Genomic DNA, 18836 nt, shown 5'->3' with positions numbered 1-18836 from the left:
GCAATGCTCTACAGTAAGCTGTCGCCACGATTATAAGTCGAAATCTTTGCTGACTCGGCGACTAGTTCCGGCCTCATCAAGGAAAATGCTCGATAAGTCTATGGGACTCACCGTCGACTGCGCGGCCTACGATGTTGAAGACTCCGTTACGCCCGATCTGAAACAGAGCGCGCGACATGGACTCCGTGATTTTCTCAATACGACGCGGCCAAAGGGCATCAGTGAGGTGGCGGTTCGAATCAATTCTGTCCACAGTAAATATGTGCTGGATGATTTGGTGGAAGTGGTGAGCAGGCTCTGAAAGATATGCAGTCGACAAGAGAGACTGATCGATGAATCAACAGTTGAAATCCCCGCACGTTGATACGATCGTAGTTCCAAAGGCACAATCTGCGTCTGACCTGCGGCTCGTCCACTAGTGACAGGGCTGGCCTTTGCCGCCGAGGACTTTTGCCTGGATCTGTCAGTTACGAGGACCCCTGGCCTTACTGAGTTATTATTCGCCCGAAGCACCATCGTGACGGCAGCGAGGGCTCATAAACTACCCTCCGCGATTGATCTCGTCTGTACTGCTTTCAAGGGCAAAGAGGGACAGAACAGGCTAAGAGAAGAATCCGAAAGCGGAAAAGGACTCGGGTTCATATGCACCCCTAATTATACCTGCCCTGCTAACTGTATATCCACCCACGTTACAAATTACGGAGAGCGAATTCGACCGTTGTTTTACAGTTAATGTGAAGGGAATCTACTACGGAACTGCTGCGTTGATGCCTCGACTCTTGAAACAAGGCCAGGGCGGTGTCATGCTCAACGTTGCCTCCGTGGGGGCGACAAGACCTCGTCCAGGCCTGGTCTGGTACAACGCTTCCAAAGGAGCAGTTTGGAATGTGACGAAGGGTCTTGCGGCTGAATTTGGACCGCACAAGATTCGCGTCAACTCTGTAAGTCCACTACTGGGAGCCACTGGACTGTAAGTATTACTACCCATCCACGATCATTATGAAAAACGAGCTCTAACGGTGGGAAGATTCGAGGCATTCTCTGGAGTCCCCGACACGCCGCCAGAGAACAGGCAAAAATTCCTGGACAACGTTCCACTCAGGCGACTTTGCGAAGCTGAAGATGTGGCCAATGCTTGTGTGTACTTGGCATCAGACGAGGCCAGCTTCATCACCGGTATTAATCTCGAGGTTGACGGAGGCCGAGCGGTTTGATTGTAGCACTAGTCTAGCACCCAGAATATACCGAACTATTCTTTGTTCATTGTTCAAAACTTTTTATGCCATTGTCAATCTTGGGAGCGCAGTGTAGCTTTTCGCCTACCCCCCCCCCCCCCCCCCCCCCCCCCCCCAAAAAAAAAAAAAACCCAAAACGCCTAGGTAGAGAGAGCTTCATCCAGGTTCCCATTCTGGATTTAGTGGCGCTTGGTGCCCCGAAACCGAGGATCTACTTGTTCGAAGACTGTTGATCAATCTCGAGTCGCTCTGAACCCCACTAAAGTGGGCAGGAGCAGGGGTGACCTGCGGACCCACATCATATAGCCGAGTCGACCATGGGTGTCGGCAACAACTTCGACGATCGAAATGCCTGCCCCCATCACGGACCCTTCAACCCGGGTACTCGCCTCAATTCATGGTACGGAAGCTCCAGGCTCTGGCTACTGCCTGCCCTGTCCCGTGCTTGGAGCTTACCATAAACTTGACCGAGACCCTGAAATTTGACCGTGGCTGCGTAAAAAGAAGCACTGCATTTTCCCTTCCAAACCACACGACCATACACAATGTCCTCCAACAATCTACCCATGACGCTGTTAAGGCGCCATTTCAGAGCGACGAGGGTATGTCTGTGGCTTTTCGCAATACTAGTATGTCTAGCGATCTGTAGGCCGCATTATTACTGACTTGAGCGTACCACAGCTTGCACAGCTACAGCAACTCAGGCGACTGAGCCTCTACGAGTACCAGTCTCAGGAAATTCTACGCAAAGTAAGCGAACGAAACAAGGTGATACGTAAGGTTTTAGATGTGGACTGATATGTATCCTCGTATAGGCTGGGATTCCTGTTCCTCGAGGGCGGGTAGCAGAAACACCAGCGCAGGTTCGGGATATTGCAAAAGAACTCGGTATATTAATCGAAGGAGCACCCAAACATTCTTGAAGCTAATATCTATCAATTCAGGAGGATCATGCGTCGTAAAGTCCCAGATCCTCAAAGGCGGCCGTGGCAAGGGCACGTTTGATAGCGGCCTCAAGGGCGGTATCCACATCGTCAATAACCCCGAAGAAGGCGAGAAAATTGCGGCGCAAATGCTCGGTCATAAGCTCAATACAAATCAAACCTCGGGAGACGGACTGAAGGTGAACAAGCTTCTCGTCGCCGAAGCTATTAAATACAGTGACGAGTGGTACCTTGCCATGACCATAGATCGCGAGGCGTACTTGCCAGCGATTATCCTCTCCAAGAATGGCGGCGTGGATATTGAGACGACGGCGAAGCAGACGCCAGAGCAGCTTCACTCCTTCCACTTCAAGTTATCGGACGGTATTACACCTGAGCTCATGGAGAAGGTTTCTTCGACTCTAGGCACATCCCAAGTAGAGACGAACAACCTTAAGGATATCCTTGAACGTCTCTATAAAATCTTCGCCGAGAAGGACGCTACGCTGCTTGAAATAAACCCTCTCGTGCGCAGCGCCAACGGGTCATTTACTGGTGTGGACGCAAAGTTCTCCTTCGACAAGGCTGCCGAGAGGAGACAGAAGGAGCTCTTTGCTCTGAGGGACTCTGCCCAGGAAGTCCCGGAGGAAGTCGAGGCGGAGCAGTATGGTCTCATCTACGTCCGCATGGACGGGAACATTGGTAATGTTGTCAACGGCGCTGGTCTAGCCATGGCGACGAATGATGCGATCGCCCACCATGGTGGCTCGAGCGCCAACTTCCTCGATGCCGGCGGCCAAGCTACCAAGGAGACGATGCAGAAGGCCTTCGAAATAATCCTGCGAGATCCGCGGGTGAAGACCATCTTGGTCAATATTTATGGAGGCATCATCAGATGCGACATGATCGCAGAGTCCATCATCGGTGCTGCCAAGGAACTTGGCCCCTTCCGTGTTCCTGTTGTCGTTCGCCTCCAGGGGACCAACTCCGTCAAGGGATTGAGATTGGTAAGTACTTGAACGGTCGATTTATTTTACAGAAGCTGATCATTCACTGTATAGCTGGAGGAGGCGAACCTTGGTCTCCATACCGAGGCCGAATTTGGTGAAGCCGCTAGGAAGGCGGTTGAGCTGGCAGGGGCTACGGAGCATTCGACCTAAGCTTCATTCGAGGGAATGCAGGCGGCAGAAGCGTAGGAGGGTACATCTTAGCACGGGAACAGGATCGATGCGTTTCCGTAATTTGATAGAAAATGACTTTTGTTTGCTTCAATACCTCCAGCTGGCCATCGTATTGCCGATGGTGTTTGCAAGTAAGTTGGCCGTCACGGATTTAACAGCGCATATTTCGAAACATCGACACGTACGGCAGAGCCGAACGGAGGAAATAGAAATCTGTAGGTGTCTGGCTTGACGGGGTCTGCCATTGACCAACGATGCTCAAATTTAGGTGCGCGCCTGAAAAGAAAAAAAAATTTAAACCGGAGTAAAATAAAATAAAATAATGGCATTGAAATTTTTGGCAACTGCACTGTATATAATAAACCGGCCTAAAATCTAAGCTCCAAGCAGTCTCTTCATCTCAACGCCCATTACTCCAGGGTGAGGTACGACAAGCGCTCCGGCCTCCTCAAGCGCCTTTGCCTTGGCATCTGCTGACACGTCTCTGGGCGAAAGTAGGGCTCCCGCATGACCCATCGTCTTACCAGGTGGCGCCGTCCTGCCGGCCACCATGGCAATTATGGGCTTGGGGTTCGGCGTGTTCCTCCGATACTCGTTGATCAATTCTGCGGCCTTAAGCTCCGCCTCCCCTCCAATTTCCCCAATAACGATTATGCCCTCCGTATCGTCATGTTCGAAAAACAATTTCAGCCCTTCCACAAGGGTGGTTCCCGGGAGCATATCTCCACCCATTCCGACCACGATACTCTGTCCAAGACCGGCTTTTGTCGTAGCACCGACCGCTTCGTAGCTCAGCGTGCCACTCTTCGAGACGATGCCTACTCTGCCTTTTGAATATTGCCCGTACGGCATGATGCCAATTCTGCACTGCTCGGGGGCAATGATACCGGGGCAGTTAGGACCGACGAGACGAGTCTTTGTCTGCGTCCTGAGCGCTTCTTGTACGCGCAGCATATCGTGCACCGGAATGTGCTCGGCGACGGATACAACCAGAGGAACCTCGGCTTCTATGGCCTCGAGGATGGCCTTGGCTGCAAAAGGCGCGGGTACGAAGACGGATGTCGCGTGAGGCTTTACCCGCTCCATGGCCTGGTAAACACAATGGTCAATCATCTCGTCTCTCACTGAATGTCACCGAAGCTTGAACCCACCTCTCGAACGGTGTTGAACACAGGTCGGTCGAGGTGTATCTGGCCGCCCTTTCCGGGTGAAACACCGCCCACGATATTCGTCCCATAGGCAATTGTGTCTTTCGCATTCGCGGTGGCCTGTGAGGTAAATGCGAAAAAAAAAAATTAGCGAGCGAAGAAAGATGCATTATTATCTGTTCGATGCTTACCGCTTTTCCTGTGAACCCTTCACGCCCAAGTTAGCTTCCTGTCATGACGAGAAGAACGATGGACTCACCTTGGTAAATTACTCGGGTATTCTTGCCTATCCGGAGATTCTGGATTGTCGATTCTTCATACGGCGACGCTTTTCGCAAAAATGCGGATGCGGATATGCTTCTCCTCGTGGCTTGACCACTGAGCCGCAGAATCAGCCCGGGCAGCTTCCAGACGCGTTGTGAATGCATGGTTGAGAGAGGAGTGTGATGCAATGCGAATGGGACAAGTAAAAAAACAATGAGACGAGCTCTATTGTTCGCTGTCGGGCCAATTCGTCGGCATATTTGGGAGCAGAATCTCGGAGCTTCTCCACGTCATTGCTTCTCCGACATCGAAGCCGCACGTTTGGAGCTGCTCGATCCGGATACTCCGCTCCAGTTACTTGCCACAGGTACCTCAAAGAGCAGATCTTCAAGTCGGCTATCTAACCCCAGCACTGGCGGCTCCATGATGTGACTAAGCATCGGCCACAGTGGGGCCGGGAACGAAGCCCTCACGGAGATTCCGTCCCCGTTGTCCTCGTTCCGCTACATGCTACTGTACTTAGACAATCAGATGCCGAGTCGCTCTTCTGAAGCATTGGCTCCAGAGTGAGTTGAGATGCACGGGGTGTGAGCCCTCCAGCTTCCCAGATTTCCCGAGATCCCCAGCGACCCTGGGTCAAGTCTCACCACTGAGCAAGCGCACGTGACTGCCTGCGGTCCCCACATCCCCTGGAACCGGCATTTCATCCACTGAATTCCCCTTCCGCTCCCCACCGAGTTACCGGCTCGGCTTTTTACCCTTTCCTTTCCCTAAAATTCCAAGTCGCCGAACTAGTAACTAATTTGAAATTGCGAGGTGCCGCGCCAGTCACACCGCACAGCAGAATGACGGGACCACCGCCGCGGAAACGGGCGAGACAGGCCTGTGTCACTTGCAATGCTAGGAGGGTAAGATGCGATGCCACTGAGAGGATGCCATGCTCCAATTGCGCTACGGCGGAGACGCCTTGTGAAATTCGGGAATCGAGACGAGGGAAGCACCCAAGGCATTCATCGAGTCATTCCAAGGCGTCAATATCGCCTTGCGAGGTGCCTGAGTTTGCGGAGGCTACACCAAGATTGCCGGCAGTTATTGTACCGCCGGCTCAGGTTAATGAGCATGTCGCCGCATCCCAGGCCCTAGCTACTTTACGCCGAAATGGGAGCGGCAATACGGACAGTGACCCCAGTCCTCAGCAAGAAGGGACTCCGGCCACTGATTCTCGGTCGCCAACTACACTTCCCCAGCACACCGTCTCTCGGCCGGATGATGAGCAGTCTGTGTTCCTGGGCGAATCAACCTCAATCCGCTACCTAAGCGAACCATCTCCCCCCGCAGCTGGCCCCTCTCCACCACAAAGCATACGTTTCCTACACTCAGTACCCAATGTAATCAAGGCCGCGAGCATCATTCCCCAATGGGAAGCCGAGAGACGCCAAGCTAAGATCGAGGCGCTACGCGCGGAAGGCGTCTTTTCATACCCGCCCAAGGTTGTTGTCAAGGAGCTACTCAAGGGCTACTTCCAATGGTTCCATCCTTGCTTCGCCATAGTAGATGAGCTTGACATATGGAACCAATACGAAGACGGGACAATACCCCATCTGCTACTACAGTCCATGCTTTTCATTGGATGTCTACATTGCGACGAAGATTATTTACAACAGGTTGGACTAGGGAGTCGCCGTCGCGCCAAGTACCGCTTCTATAACCGTGCGAAAGATATCTACGATATCGGCTATGAAGAAAAGAGGCTCGTCGTCATCCAATCCTTATTCCTATTAAGCTTCTGGAGGGACGGCGCCCTATTTGAAAAAGACGTGCGTCACTGGCTTGGCGCGACGATTAGTCTTGCGCAAACAAAAGGATTCCACAGAAATGCTGGAACGGGAGAGACAAAAGCAGATAAACTGAGGCGGCGGATGTGGTGGTCCATATACACCAGGGAAAGACAATGTGCAGCTGCTCTGGGTCTACCAAATCGTTTTCGCGACGAGGACTGTGATGTGGGAGTTCTTACGAAGGCTGACTTTGAGTCCGCCTTCCACCCCTCAACGCCGCCACATAAAGTTGACGAGTATGTGTCATACTCCATTGGCATGTGCCATCTCTCTAAGACGCTGGGTCAAATCTGCCATTGTGGATATCTCCCTAGCAAGGTCCTGTCCTCCAGCGATAGGAACCGAATGAGGGAGGAGCTGATCAAATGGAAAGAGAAATTACCCAGGGTCATGCAACTCTCCAATAGTGACTTTGATGCACCGCCCAGCTTCTACGCCAACATGCTGCACCTGTCCTACAACAACCTCCTCATACTACTCTACCGCGCCGGGTATATCGGTGGGCCGGGAAGCAGCGAAGTTGATGGGACAGTGGCATTACAAGCTGCTTCCCGCAACTCTCGAATAGTCGAAGATATGCTTCCTGAGGGGGACTTGCGACATGCTCATGTTCATGTCATCACGAATCTATTCAACACGCTCTGCGTCCATACCTTTTGCTTACGCGAGGCGAAGAAGGGAACTGCAAAAGCCATCGCAGAATACAGAGCTAAGCTGTGCCTGATCGGATTACAAGAGCTGCAGAAGACGTGGGAAGTCCAAAACTGGGTTCTACAACTCTTCTTTCATTACCTGGACCGTCAAACAGCTGCAAGACTACAAGTGCAAGATGATTCTATGGCGTTATCCAACGGCATGGGATCTCGAGGGGCGGCCCACGCCCAGAGAACGGGGGTGGCTACGCCGAACACACTGCCCATGTACCCCATTCATGAGGCTGACACGCGGATGAGTGCGGCAGCCAGTGCTGACACACCGTGGTCTTGGTCGACCGAAGAAGCAAACCAATTTCTGTTCTCCCAGATCGAGAGCGAGTTTGCGTTTGGAGAAGGAGGCTTGCATATGATGAGCCTAGAGGAAGATTTTAATATGGACATGTTTTCAATGATGGAGAATAATCAACCCATGACGGATGCGCTGGAATAAGTTGATCCACTAATTACTTTTACGAACGTATTATCGCGTCACTTTTGAAATATGATCTCCATGTCAGTGCACCACGATTCTCGGTACCAGAGAGATATATTTAGAACCTAACGTGCTAACTCATTAGTTCATGTGTGGCTTCCTGAACGCTCCACATTGGGACGATGAAGGGAGGCGATCCAGGTCAGCGCAGGTGAACTTTTGCCGGAGATGGCATGCAGTCACGCGTTCTTTATTTCTTAAAGCCCTCTGGGCTCTAGCGTCACGCCGCGTCGTAATAGAAACTAATTCTGCTTGGCGCTCGCTGCCGCTTGAAGTAGCGGCTGGAATCCTCCGCTAGCTGGGAGCGGAGAACCAGAAGAGTTATCGCTTACCTTGCCGTCACTTCAACAGCCAAGCGCTCAGCTCGGCTTTGCCTCATTCTTTCTACCGCAAGACGACAAATCTCGAAGCAGAAAGTCTGTCCTCGCTTGAAGCTTTCGCCCGGAATGATTTCTTCGGTCCAATGGTTCGCATTCTACGTATAGTGGCTGAAAGCAAGACCACACTCACCAAATCGTCGGAGGCAACAGCTTCTCCACCTCCATGCCGTCCTCCACCTTCGACCCGCGCAGGAGTCCACCTGTACGAGCTGCAACTTCCTCGAGGACAACTCAAACTACTGGACGCCCATCCTATACTTCCAGGCTCGTAACAGCTCCTTCAAGCGCTTTATTCTTCGAGGGGCAGCTTGACAATGAGTACTTTCCCATTGAGTCTACCCCGTCCGGTGCCCTCTACAACAAGGGTCTCTCGGCTACCACCCAGGTCATCGCCCTCATGGCTCGTCTCGGCCGCCACCAGGATCTTGCCAACGCTACGCTCCACGGTCCTGACCCAGTTGCCATGGCTGGGCCCCTTCTTGCTGAGTGCAAGTTCCCCGATGTCCTTGTCGCTAAGGCGTACAGCCACGATGGCAAGTCTCTCGACCTTGTCCTCTACAACGGCAAGGCCCCCGGCAAGCACTCTCTCACCTTTGGGCGTCTTACTCCCAACACCACCTACCAGCTCGGCAACGGTCAGACCCTCAGCGCGGACAGCAAGGGTAGGGCTATTGTTGAGGTCAACCTCAACGGTAGGACTCCCTTCAAGCTCTCTCCTGCTTAAGTGGAGGGTCACGAAAGATACCGGGGCGTAGAAGATGTGGGGTGTATCTAAATACAAGTACCGTCGGACTATGCCTGGCCGCAATATCGAGAAGAGAACTTGAGGATTTCTTTTGTCTACTGCAGGAAAACATGAGGAGGTTAATAAGCATATGGGGTTGAAAATGATTGTAACTGCTCGACGGCCATTACCGAATGTGATACACAGCTACTATTCCAATGTGAAGAATGCCTTACAGCGTACTGCCTTGAACTTCTTGTAACTATCACGTATATATACGAAATCACTCATCTATACCCACACGTTTCCTCGGCCATTCCGGAAATGCATCCCACGGCTCTGTAGCTATTGAAGAAACTTCGAATATCGGCGGCCTTGTCCATCTCCTCCCCACCGCCTGTCCTCAAGAGCATATAACACGGCATTCCAATGCGCAAGTACCGTGAGTGCATCATAGTTTCTTGGCCTGGCCTCTTCGAGGAAGGCCTCGGGCACCGGCCAGGCGATTACCAGCTCTCAATCCTTGATAGAGAATCATAAGGTCAATGTGCTCTAGTGTGCCGTTATGAATGGCGATAATGCTCTGGTTAAGCTGCTCCTTAGCTGTAGAGCTAATATTAAAGAGAAAATCAAGGATAATAAAACTATATACTACCTCTAAGGGGCATGGATCGATAGTTTGGCTGCTTCTAATAAAGGGTGCTAATAGAGAGGCCAAGGACAGGTTTAACAAATCACTTCTAATATATATAGCTAAGCAGAAGAATATATGTCTAGTAAGCATCTTATGGGAGGCTAGGTCTAGTCCTAGTATATTAAATAAGACCTGAAGGCTAGGGGATTGAAGTACTAAATTGGGAAGCTATTGGAAAGAACGTCCTAGGCTGGGGCTACCTAGAAACAGTCTCCTAGGATAAGTCCCGGCATCCGGTCCTCTCACGCGGCAACACCCGCCGGGTTAACATAATAACACATTAGTAGCGATTGACAGCATTTTGTAGAGGCGCTCATATCCCCTAACCTATATAGAGCCGGTATAACCGGGCTTGATGCTTCAGACCACAGTCAGGGATGAAATCCACGTCCGCCACTCTCCCCCACTTAAGTAACAATACCACCCACGGTCTTCGCCTTTTCGGGAATGTCACATTGCGCCCCCAACAACAGCGACATTGGCATGATGGACGGAAGCCAAGCCAGCAAGAAATAAACAGCACAGGATTCTTGATCTCTCTCTCACCTGGCTATATCACGCTCAAGTTCACGGGTTTACTAACCTGTTCCCCCGGTGAATGGACCGGGCGCAAGAGGGAAACCAAATCCACCGAATATCTTAGGCTCCTGACCCTCACCCCCATCTCGTCCAGCGATTCCATCAGCGTTTTATTACTTTTCTTTGCAACCCGAGTGGAGTCGCTTTATCAGGCATCCCATAAACTTACCAGACTATGCTAGTCCCGCCCTTCAGTACAACTGTACGACTCGAGCCTGACCCACATGTCAGCCAGTTGCATATTTTGTCTCCACCCCGTAACTTGAGGCAGACGGGAGTCAGCCACCTGCATTAGTGATTCTATCTCATGATGGCACAAAATGATCAGGAAACAAGATCATTCACAAATCGCCGTGTCTACCGAGCACGCAACTTCACTTGACTGTTGACCCTATAAATTCCGCCTTTTTCTTACTCGATCCAAAGATGGCAATTGGTTCATATCTATTCAAAACACCTCGAATTTTTAGAAAACATGGCACCTACATTTGACGCTACCTCTACTGCACCCCAGCTCGTCGCGGCCCTCGCCAATGAGATCAGGGGCAAGACTATTCTTACAACGGGTGTTTCCCCAGGAGGTATCGGTGCTGCTTTCGTAGAGGCCATCGCTATCGCCCAGCCATCCACATTGATCCTCGCCGGTCGCAATGCCGCCAAGGTCCAAGCCACGGCTGATGCCATTACCAAAGCCAACTCTGGTGTAAAGATTCGAACGCTTCAATTAGATTTGAGGTCCCTGGGCGCCGTGAGAGCCGCTGCCGCCGAGGTTTTGTCCTGGAATGATGTATCGGTGATTGATGTCTTGGTCAATAATGCGGGGATCATGGCGGTTGATTTCGCGCTCACCGTGGATGGGTTTGAAAGCCAGTTGGCGTCGAACCATCTTGGGCCCTTCCTATCCACCAACCTCATCATGGACAAGATCAGTGCATCCAAGTCTCCTAGGGTCGTCAACGTTAGTAGCGATGGTCATCGGCTACATCCGATTCGGTTTGCCGACTACAACTTTGATGTGAGTAAATCTCTGGAATCCCAGATAATCTCTCTAACAGGATTTTGCTATGCTAACTGTATTGGGCGGGCCGCCTTTTAAGAACGGAACCTTGTGCAACAAATGGTTCGCGTACGGGCAGTCAAAGACAGCCAATATTCTGACGGCACTCTGGCTTGCCGAGAAGCTCGGGCCCAAGTACGGTCTCCATGCGTTCAGCCTACATCCAGGTGTAATCGGGACGAACCTCGGTAATCACTTGAACTGGGATGTGGAAATGACAGGACTGCGTATGTTCTGCACGCCTAAAGAAATAGGAGATCTTCTAATCTGATTATTTATAGGGGATGCGGACAAAACCTTGGGTAATAGGGAGGGCTGGGAAGACTTCAAATTCAAGACACTGGAGCAGGGTGCCGCGACTACGGTATATGCAGCATTTGATCCCGCTCTCAAAGGTAAGAACCTTGAGCAGCCGTAAATTCATGGACTATCTATCGACTGACAAAACCACTTAGCCCACAATGGCGCTTATCTACAGGATTGCCACGTGGCTGATCCCTGGACGGACACAGTGAAACCTTGGGCCACGAGTTCGGTCGAGTCGGAAAGGCTTTGGAAGTTGAGCGAGAAACTAGTAGGACAGGAGTTTACGTACTGATATCGCATTGAGAGTACAATGGGTCAATGCCCAGTTTGAATACCGCGGAATTTTGCTCGCCAGATCGCGCAAAAACCGCCGAAGGGCGAAGAGTGAATGGGGAGAAGCGCAGCTGTGATTAGCATTTGCCAATAATTTTAGAATATAATCCGGAAGAACAAAGTTGATGGTAATATCCGCCAATAATGGCGGGGGAAAGGTGGCAGATTAAGAAATATCTCTCTCACCAGCTCATAACGTAAAAGGAAGGGGGTTGATTCAGGTATTACCTACTTATCAAGGGTTGTGCTTCCTTCCATATCTTGTCGAGGGCGCCAGGATATTACCCAACGAAAGAGCGAACTAACTGACGATGGACTGATGTACTGCTGCTGGCCAGGATAGCAGAGATATGACCCCAACGTTCAGCGTAATCGGAAAGCTCAAAGTCAGTGGAGGGGAACCCCTACGCTTGGGGAGAGCCTGCAGAGCAAGTCGGTCATGATCATGAAACAACACCATATTACGGATATCAACGTGCACATCTCTCCAAAATAATGATTTGAAGCATTCTTCTACATATTGAATACAATGCTGTATCCTGTTTGAGGAAATGGCGCCATGTCTGAGGCGGCTGCCGTTTGCACGTTCATTCGTCCAAAAGTTGGGGGAAGTTGGGCATGTCTAGGGCCTGCATGAAGATATGATACGGCCGACCTAACTCCTCCCATATCCCAGCGCCCAGGGACCTAAGAATTGACGCGTAGGTGTTTATCTAGTCTGCGAGCCTTTGTGCTACGCAGTCATGACGAAGGTGTCCGTCGGTAGGGAAGTTGGGAACTTGGGAGAGAGGAAGGGGGGAGAAGGAAAGAGAAGAAGAAGGAGAAGAAGAAAAAGGAGGAAGAGAAGAAAAGGGAAGGGGAATCAGAAAGAGAAGACGAAACCGCTTATCGGATGGTGAGGTTCTGGCCGTTCAACTCATTGTTCGCAGTATCTCGAAGAATGAGACAACCATCGAAATACTTCTGCAGCTGGTCAAAGTCCTCCAACTCACCAACCCAGCCAACATATTGATCGGGCCTGACGGCTACCACGCATCCTCTCTTCCTGTCGACGCCGTAATTCTTGTACGCCTCGCCATAGCCCTCGTGGTAACTCTCACCATCGACAAACACCTTGTTGTAGTCCCAGCCGGCATGCTTGTCGAAGGGGTGGAGGATGTCAGGGAAATCCCTGAGCAATTCCGTCTCCGTGCGGGGAGACGAGTGGATGGTCAGCACCTCGATAACGCTATCGATCGGCGCGTCGGCCGGGGTAGCGGCATGGAGGAAGCTTTCAGGTGCGTCCAGGGCATCGCAGAACTTTTGGACACGGGCCTTCTGCTCCGGGTCCAAAATGTCTCCGGCAAAGAGGACGACGCGGAATCGTCCATCGGCCTTGAGTCTTTCTTGGAAATGCCAGGGGCGTGCGCATGCCTGGTTGAGGACCTTGAAGCTGTTGAAACGCATACCGACAGGTAGGCCGGTGGCGAGAGCCTGCTTCTTTTCAAACACCTCCGGAGTCAGATCCTTCACCAGATCAGAGGTGGCAGGCGTGCTTCCGTCGCCCTGCTCAGCAGCGTCGCCAGACTTGGCTACAAGGGTGCTAGGCCCATAGTTCACGCTCAGGCCCGAAGCGAACAGGTTACCCTTGAGGAAGGCATCTTTGAACACCTCCATACTGACGCCCTCGGTGTCCATGACGTCCTGGGCTGGCCTGCCGGAGAAGAGCCTGCTGAAGCGGTGATCAAAGTTGATGAGGTCCTGAGCCACGCGGCGGCGCTCGCTCTGGTACGTGGTGAGGATGCTCCGCTTAGCGATGCCCTTGGCAACGAGAGCGACCTTCCAGCCGAGATTGTAGCAATCCTGCATAGACACGTTCATCCCCTGGCCTGCCTTGGGGGAGTGTGTGTGGACGGCGTCGCCGGCAAGGAAGACTCGGCTGTGGGAGTCGAAGCTCGTGCCTACCCTCTGGCCAATCTGGTAGGCGGTCCACCAGTCGCAGTACTCATAGTCGATCTTGTAAGGGCTCAAGATTTTCTGCGCGGCGCCGAAAATGAAGTCGGGCGTGATCTTGGACCTGTCCGCGCGACCGGAGGCATCCGGTGTCACCTCCACCAACTGGATGTAGAGACGAACGAGCTTGTTCTCCCTGGGGATGACCATGAGACTGCCGCTCTCGGCGGAGTGAATTGCGCAACGCATTCGGATATCCGCTGTGGTAGAAACGTAAAAACGTCAGCAATCACAGAACGAGTATATCACATCAATGTATGGTTGCACTAAGAAAATCTGCTCACGGAAATCAGTGATGGGAATTATGTCCATCACTCCCCAAATGAAATCAGTAGCTTCGCCTTGCAGTTCAAATCCCAACGCCCGTCGGGTCCAGCTGCGGGCGCCATCGCAACCAATCACATACTTGGCGTGGACTGTCTCCGCCGTTCCCTCTCGGGCCCGACTCTTCCGGATCAAGTCGTCCTCATCGTCTTCGTAGATGAGATTGCTGCGGAAAATGCCATCGCCGGCTTTGCCGACTTTGCTACCACTAACTTCCTGCCTGGGCGTGGCTTCTTCCTCGGAGAGGTGGCGCAGCTTGACTGTCACTGGGTACGCCGAGTTGTCCTCAACCTTCGAAACATCGATCTCGAGAGACTCGGGCAAGATGCCACGCTCGACCTTAATGGTGTCTTTGGAGAACTTCCTGATGTTGTCGAGGAAGAAACGCTCGATGCGGCCCTGGTGAAGGACGATTTGCTGGAAGCGGGAGAGGCCGACGATGGTGTCGGGGATTCGGTCGGAGCGCCGAATCACGCCGTCCGGGCCGGGGTTCTAAGACCCTAGGTAAGAAAAAGCACACACACGCATGCACACCCACACGCACTAGAAGGAAATGAAATAATAAAAAGAAGGAAAAAAGAACAAATTCCCTTAAGCTGTGTAACACGACACAGTCCCTCAGAGTGAATGGCGAATAATACGTACCCACATGCAAATCTGTGACGCGGTGCGGTGAAAAGCAAGTCAGCTTCATCCGGGCGGGTCTCGGGTCGATCTCTCTCGGCGCTACATGCAGGGTGCTGCTCACCTCAATCATATGGTTCGCTTCCTTCCACGCTCTGTCGCCAAAGCCGAGGCTATCGAAGATTTCTAGACTTCGACATTGCAAGCCATCCGCCTGGCCGCAAAATATTTTGGCGTTTCGCTTGTCGATAATTCGTGCTTTGACCCCGCAGTGCGCCATCCAGCACGCCGCCATGAGTCTGAGCCCATCCAATGTTAGTTAGCCTCCGAAGGATGGTGGAGTTATTTAACTCGAGTCTAAATAAAGTCAAATTTCCCTTACCCAGCAGGACCTGCGCCGATGATGAGCCTATGAGTACTCCATTGTTAGCCAACCAAATCCTCTCTCTCTCCTCTTGAGATGGTGTGAAAGTTGGTGCGGTGTTTCTGCCTACACATCGACGTTGGATTCAGGGGTTTCGGGAGCGGCCATTGCGTGTCAAGATCTTCGGTTAATGGATTGGGAATCTTAGTTGGAGCAGTTATTAATACCAAACAATGAGGAACGGCAAGTTGGAATGTGTGAAGAGAGGGACGACACGGCCAAGATTTGGGGGGAGAACGGGAGAACTGCCATGCTTAAGAAACAGGAACACGCCCGTGTCCTGCGTCCTACCCTCCCCCTTTTCTCCTCCTTTCGCCCTACATTTCCCCTCCTGTTTCTACCTATAATTCCAGCAGTAGGGATTCCTACCCGCACTGGAGAAAACTCCCGATATCGTATGTTGCGAACCAACAGGTTGGAACCGGGAGTATGCAGTCCCTTTCCCCGACGGAAAACAAGAACAATTCTTGCCTTCCCGAGGATGGAGAGCTCCAGTGCCCCTCACTGCGGTTCCGAGGCCAGGTCTGGGTGGCCAGTCCGTGTCCACCAACGGCTTTTTAGTACGCGGGAGCTATCCGAGAAAAAGTGACCGGTAACAATAGAAAGCTCCATCAATCCCGGTCGACCATCCATTTCCATCCCGCTTCCTTGTCGACGTTGCACCCTGCACGACCAACAGAACAAAGTTTTTCTTTTTCGTTCTTTTCTCGGGGTAACCCAATACCTCGTTTCTGACAGGAAGCACTTGGCATTTTCGCTACGGTGGAGGTGGGATCATCCCCTGGGCGCAGGAATCGACAATCCTTCGAACCGCATTGGTGTTTGGTTCCCTGCACACTGCACGCAGCAGGATGTGTCGTGTCGTTTTGCTTGTGAGAAACGAAAAAAGGCCTTTTGCGAGTGCACGGACGAGCCGGGGAGGATGCAGGCTGCATTGCAGGCAATCTCTCCCATACAACCCAACCTCGGACACTTCCCCTGACCCGTGAGATGAAGCGTTTCTAAAGCATGTTGGAGATTTGACGCCAGTCCCTTTCAGCCATAGTGCAAATCACTGCAATGTACCTCGTAATTACTTTCGAATGGTTCGACATGGACACGGCACGAATGCAAAGCAGAGAAACGTTCCGGAAGACATGACTGGCCCATCTAAGTTTGCAAGTCCAAAGACGCTAATGCAATTGCTCAACAACCATGTCCCCAGCCTTTTCACACGTGAAATCGATGAGGAGCCCAGCCATCTCGTCGTGCACTAGTGCGCTTCCTACTTGGTGCTAGTTGTGGAGATTTAGTGCTGGGGCTGAATGATAGATCGCAGGAAAAATGGAGCCAAGGGTCAAACAGGGTCAACATACGTGGGGATAGTACCAGGCATACCCCTGCAAGACCGCGGTTTCCCCTCATGCTTTGTCTTGATGAGGAATCGAGTCTCGTCCACCGTCCTGTGCTTTTCTTGGGCTTTTCCATGACGATCGACGTGATTTTACTAGTTTAGAAGATGTCATTTTGGAAGCGAGAATGAAGGGCTCTGGCCCCTTTTTTGTTTTTGCAGCGGCTCGGCATTAATACTACCGACCCTGTCCACAATTCAGTTCGACAGGCTACTCGCTCCACCTCGAACACTTATCCCTTCCCCCACGGCTGGATAGATGGCCAAAGAATGAGGTAGACAAGCGAACCCAGATTTACCCAGATTACGCACGTTACACAGCCTGGCCCAGTGACAGTCAGTCAGTGACAGTACTTTCGTACAGTCGACAGGCAGGGCTGGTGACTCTGAGACCGCCACCGATATTTAGAGACCGAGGTTGCCATGTCCTCCTCTTTTGTTGCCATGATCATAGATCGAAGCCAAACATCACCCTCCACCTTTCCTCGAGGTGAAATTGGTGCACCAATCATGGCCAGCGATGGGCAGGCTTTCCTCCGCGAAGTCTGGGCCCTCCAGGCGACCGCATACGTAATTGTCAGCTTGCGGTACTATCAAAGAATCTCGACTCTCGGATGGCACAAGCTCGCCTGGGACGATGCCTTTATGGTTCTGGCAACTGTGAGTGAAAGGAAAATCCTCACATCTTCCCCCATTCCCCAAGCAGTCAATTATCTAGTGTCTACCTCTCCTAATCTTCTTCCTCCACTTCTTCTTTCTCCATATCTCTCCATGGCAAACAATCAATTAATGTTTATTGGAACTAGCTTGTCTACACTGCCGAATCCGTCGCCGCACACTTCGTGATCGCCTACTGGAAGGGCTTCGCGAACAATGCAATGACAGAGGAGCAGCGGGCCGCCCTCGACCCGAATTCCGAGGAGTGGAGGCTTAGAGTCAATGGCTCCAAGACGCATGTCATTGGCCTGCTCCTGTACACCACTCTCCTCTGGATACTGAAAGCTTGCTGGCTTGTTTACTACTTTCGCTTGACCGAGGGAATTCGCAAGATGCGCAAACTTGTCCGCTACGGCGTGATTATTATGCCCTTGACATACATTTCCTGCCTTCTCGTCGCCTTCTTGAAGTGTATTCCATTCGACCATCAGTGGCAAATCTACCCCATCCCGCCAAGTGAGTGGAGTCAAACTTTGTGCGTATTTCATGATCTTCATTACTCACTAGCCTCAAAGATCGCTGCATGCCAGCCATCTCCTTCATCCAGACCATCTACGTCATGGTCATGAATACTGTCACGGACTTTTATCTTATGGCTATTCCCATTCCAATCGTGTGGGGATCTCAATTGCCATGGAAGAAGAAGGTCAGGCTGGTCATTATGTTCAGCGGTGCTTTTCTGGAAATGACATTCGGCATTCTCCGATGCGTGTCAATCTTGACGGTACGTTCTCCTCAGACTTATCCTACCAATATTCTCATTTGGCCGCCAACATCTGGTCTCTTAAAATACAAGATCAATTACTAACAGCTCCATCGTAGGTCGGCGACAAGGATCCGGCACAGTCCGGGTATTGGTCTGTCCGTGAATCATTCGTCTCCTTCACCCTAACAAACCTGCCGATGATCTACCCCATCATCAAGAAGTATATTGATAAGGGCACGACCAAGGGCTCATCAAACATGAACAGTCACCCACTCGGCCAGTATCCCCGCAGCGCGATGATCTCCAGTGGACCGCGCTCGAGGCCCAACGACACGGCGTGGGACTCTGAGGAGCATATTGTCGTCAGCTCGGACCAGAAGATGGCCTCGAGTGAGGACGGGTCCGCCAAAGGCGTGGAAATATCCTCAGACCGCAGGACGTCCGGAGCGCGGCAAGGGGGCCAGTCCGGAAGGCACATCGTTGTTACTACCGAGGTCACTGTTCAGGAGTCAGCAGCGAAGCATGACGATCGTATGCGTAATATCGATCACTTCTAGACTCTTCTTTCTGTTTTGTTTCTTTCATCATCGGTGGACCATTGTAACATAGGTGTCTCGGGACAATTTTTGGTATAGGCGGCAGCGGATTTGATATCCGCTTCGTGACTAAAAAGCAAATATTTAGAGAAAAAATTAATGTTCTTGTATAGTTGTATTTTAGGATTTAGAACAATAATTAATTTCCCTTCCCCTGTTTGAAGATTGGGTGCCTTCGGTCGTACTTCGTACTTCATGAGTTCTGTCGTTCCC

At 51.6% G+C, this 18836-nt stretch overlaps 6 protein-coding genes and 2 pseudogenes across 6 annotated transcripts; 6 read left to right on the top strand and 2 right to left on the bottom strand.

Annotated features, from left to right (window-relative positions):
- Positions 1 to 85: 85 nt before the first annotated feature.
- SAPIO_CDS0596 (4-formylbenzenesulfonate dehydrogenase) lies at positions 86 to 1214 on the top strand (the record flags this gene model as incomplete). Its single annotated transcript, XM_016783335.1, has 3 exons — positions 86 to 221; positions 730 to 970; positions 1028 to 1214. The coding sequence occupies 3 exons, from the start codon at positions 86 to 88 to the stop codon at positions 1212 to 1214; spliced, it is 564 nt and encodes a 187-aa protein (XP_016646101.1).
- A 566-nt stretch (positions 1215 to 1780) lies between these two features.
- On the top strand, positions 1781 to 3318 carry SAPIO_CDS0595 (Succinyl-CoA ligase [ADP-forming] subunit beta, mitochondrial; the record flags this gene model as incomplete). Its single annotated transcript, XM_016783334.1, has 5 exons — positions 1781 to 1837; positions 1917 to 1985; positions 2051 to 2123; positions 2180 to 3165; positions 3220 to 3318. 5 exons carry the CDS (start codon positions 1781 to 1783, stop codon positions 3316 to 3318), a joined length of 1284 nt encoding a protein of 427 aa, XP_016646100.1.
- Positions 3319 to 3714: 396 nt separating this feature from the next.
- SAPIO_CDS0594 (Succinyl-CoA ligase [ADP-forming] subunit alpha-1, mitochondrial) lies at positions 3715 to 4915 on the bottom strand (the record flags this gene model as incomplete). The annotated part of the gene is made up of 4 exons (XM_016783333.1): positions 3715 to 4428; positions 4491 to 4607; positions 4679 to 4695; positions 4747 to 4915. The coding sequence occupies 4 exons, from the start codon at positions 4913 to 4915 to the stop codon at positions 3715 to 3717; spliced, it is 1017 nt and encodes a 338-aa protein (XP_016646099.1).
- A 681-nt stretch (positions 4916 to 5596) lies between these two features.
- SAPIO_CDS0593 lies at positions 5597 to 7735 on the top strand (annotated as a pseudogene; the record flags this gene model as incomplete).
- Positions 7736 to 8320: 585 nt separating this feature from the next.
- On the top strand, positions 8321 to 8881 carry SAPIO_CDS0592 (annotated as a pseudogene; the record flags this gene model as incomplete).
- Positions 8882 to 10629: 1748 nt separating this feature from the next.
- Positions 10630 to 11809, top strand: SAPIO_CDS0591 (uncharacterized protein; the record flags this gene model as incomplete). The annotated part of the gene is made up of 4 exons (XM_016783332.1): positions 10630 to 11169; positions 11252 to 11438; positions 11493 to 11606; positions 11667 to 11809. 4 exons carry the CDS (start codon positions 10630 to 10632, stop codon positions 11807 to 11809), a joined length of 984 nt encoding a protein of 327 aa, XP_016646098.1.
- A 926-nt stretch (positions 11810 to 12735) lies between these two features.
- On the bottom strand, positions 12736 to 15322 carry SAPIO_CDS0590 (Phenol hydroxylase; the record flags this gene model as incomplete). Its single annotated transcript, XM_016783331.1, has 6 exons — positions 12736 to 14042; positions 14127 to 14658; positions 14812 to 14823; positions 14915 to 15089; positions 15173 to 15199; positions 15285 to 15322. 6 exons carry the CDS (start codon positions 15320 to 15322, stop codon positions 12736 to 12738), a joined length of 2091 nt encoding a protein of 696 aa, XP_016646097.1.
- Positions 15323 to 17114: 1792 nt separating this feature from the next.
- Positions 17115 to 18584, top strand: SAPIO_CDS0589 (uncharacterized protein; the record flags this gene model as incomplete). Its single annotated transcript, XM_016783330.1, has 4 exons — positions 17115 to 17264; positions 17411 to 17777; positions 17837 to 18045; positions 18144 to 18584. 4 exons carry the CDS (start codon positions 17115 to 17117, stop codon positions 18582 to 18584), a joined length of 1167 nt encoding a protein of 388 aa, XP_016646096.1.
- Positions 18585 to 18836: the final 252 nt, after the last annotated feature.

Source organism: Scedosporium apiospermum, assembly GCF_000732125.1.
Source record: "Scedosporium apiospermum strain IHEM 14462 chromosome Unknown SEQ_SAPIO_0033, whole genome shotgun sequence".
Lineage (NCBI taxonomy): Eukaryota > Fungi > Ascomycota > Sordariomycetes > Microascales > Microascaceae > Scedosporium > Scedosporium apiospermum.
This window is presented reverse-complemented; position numbering and strand designations above follow the sequence as displayed.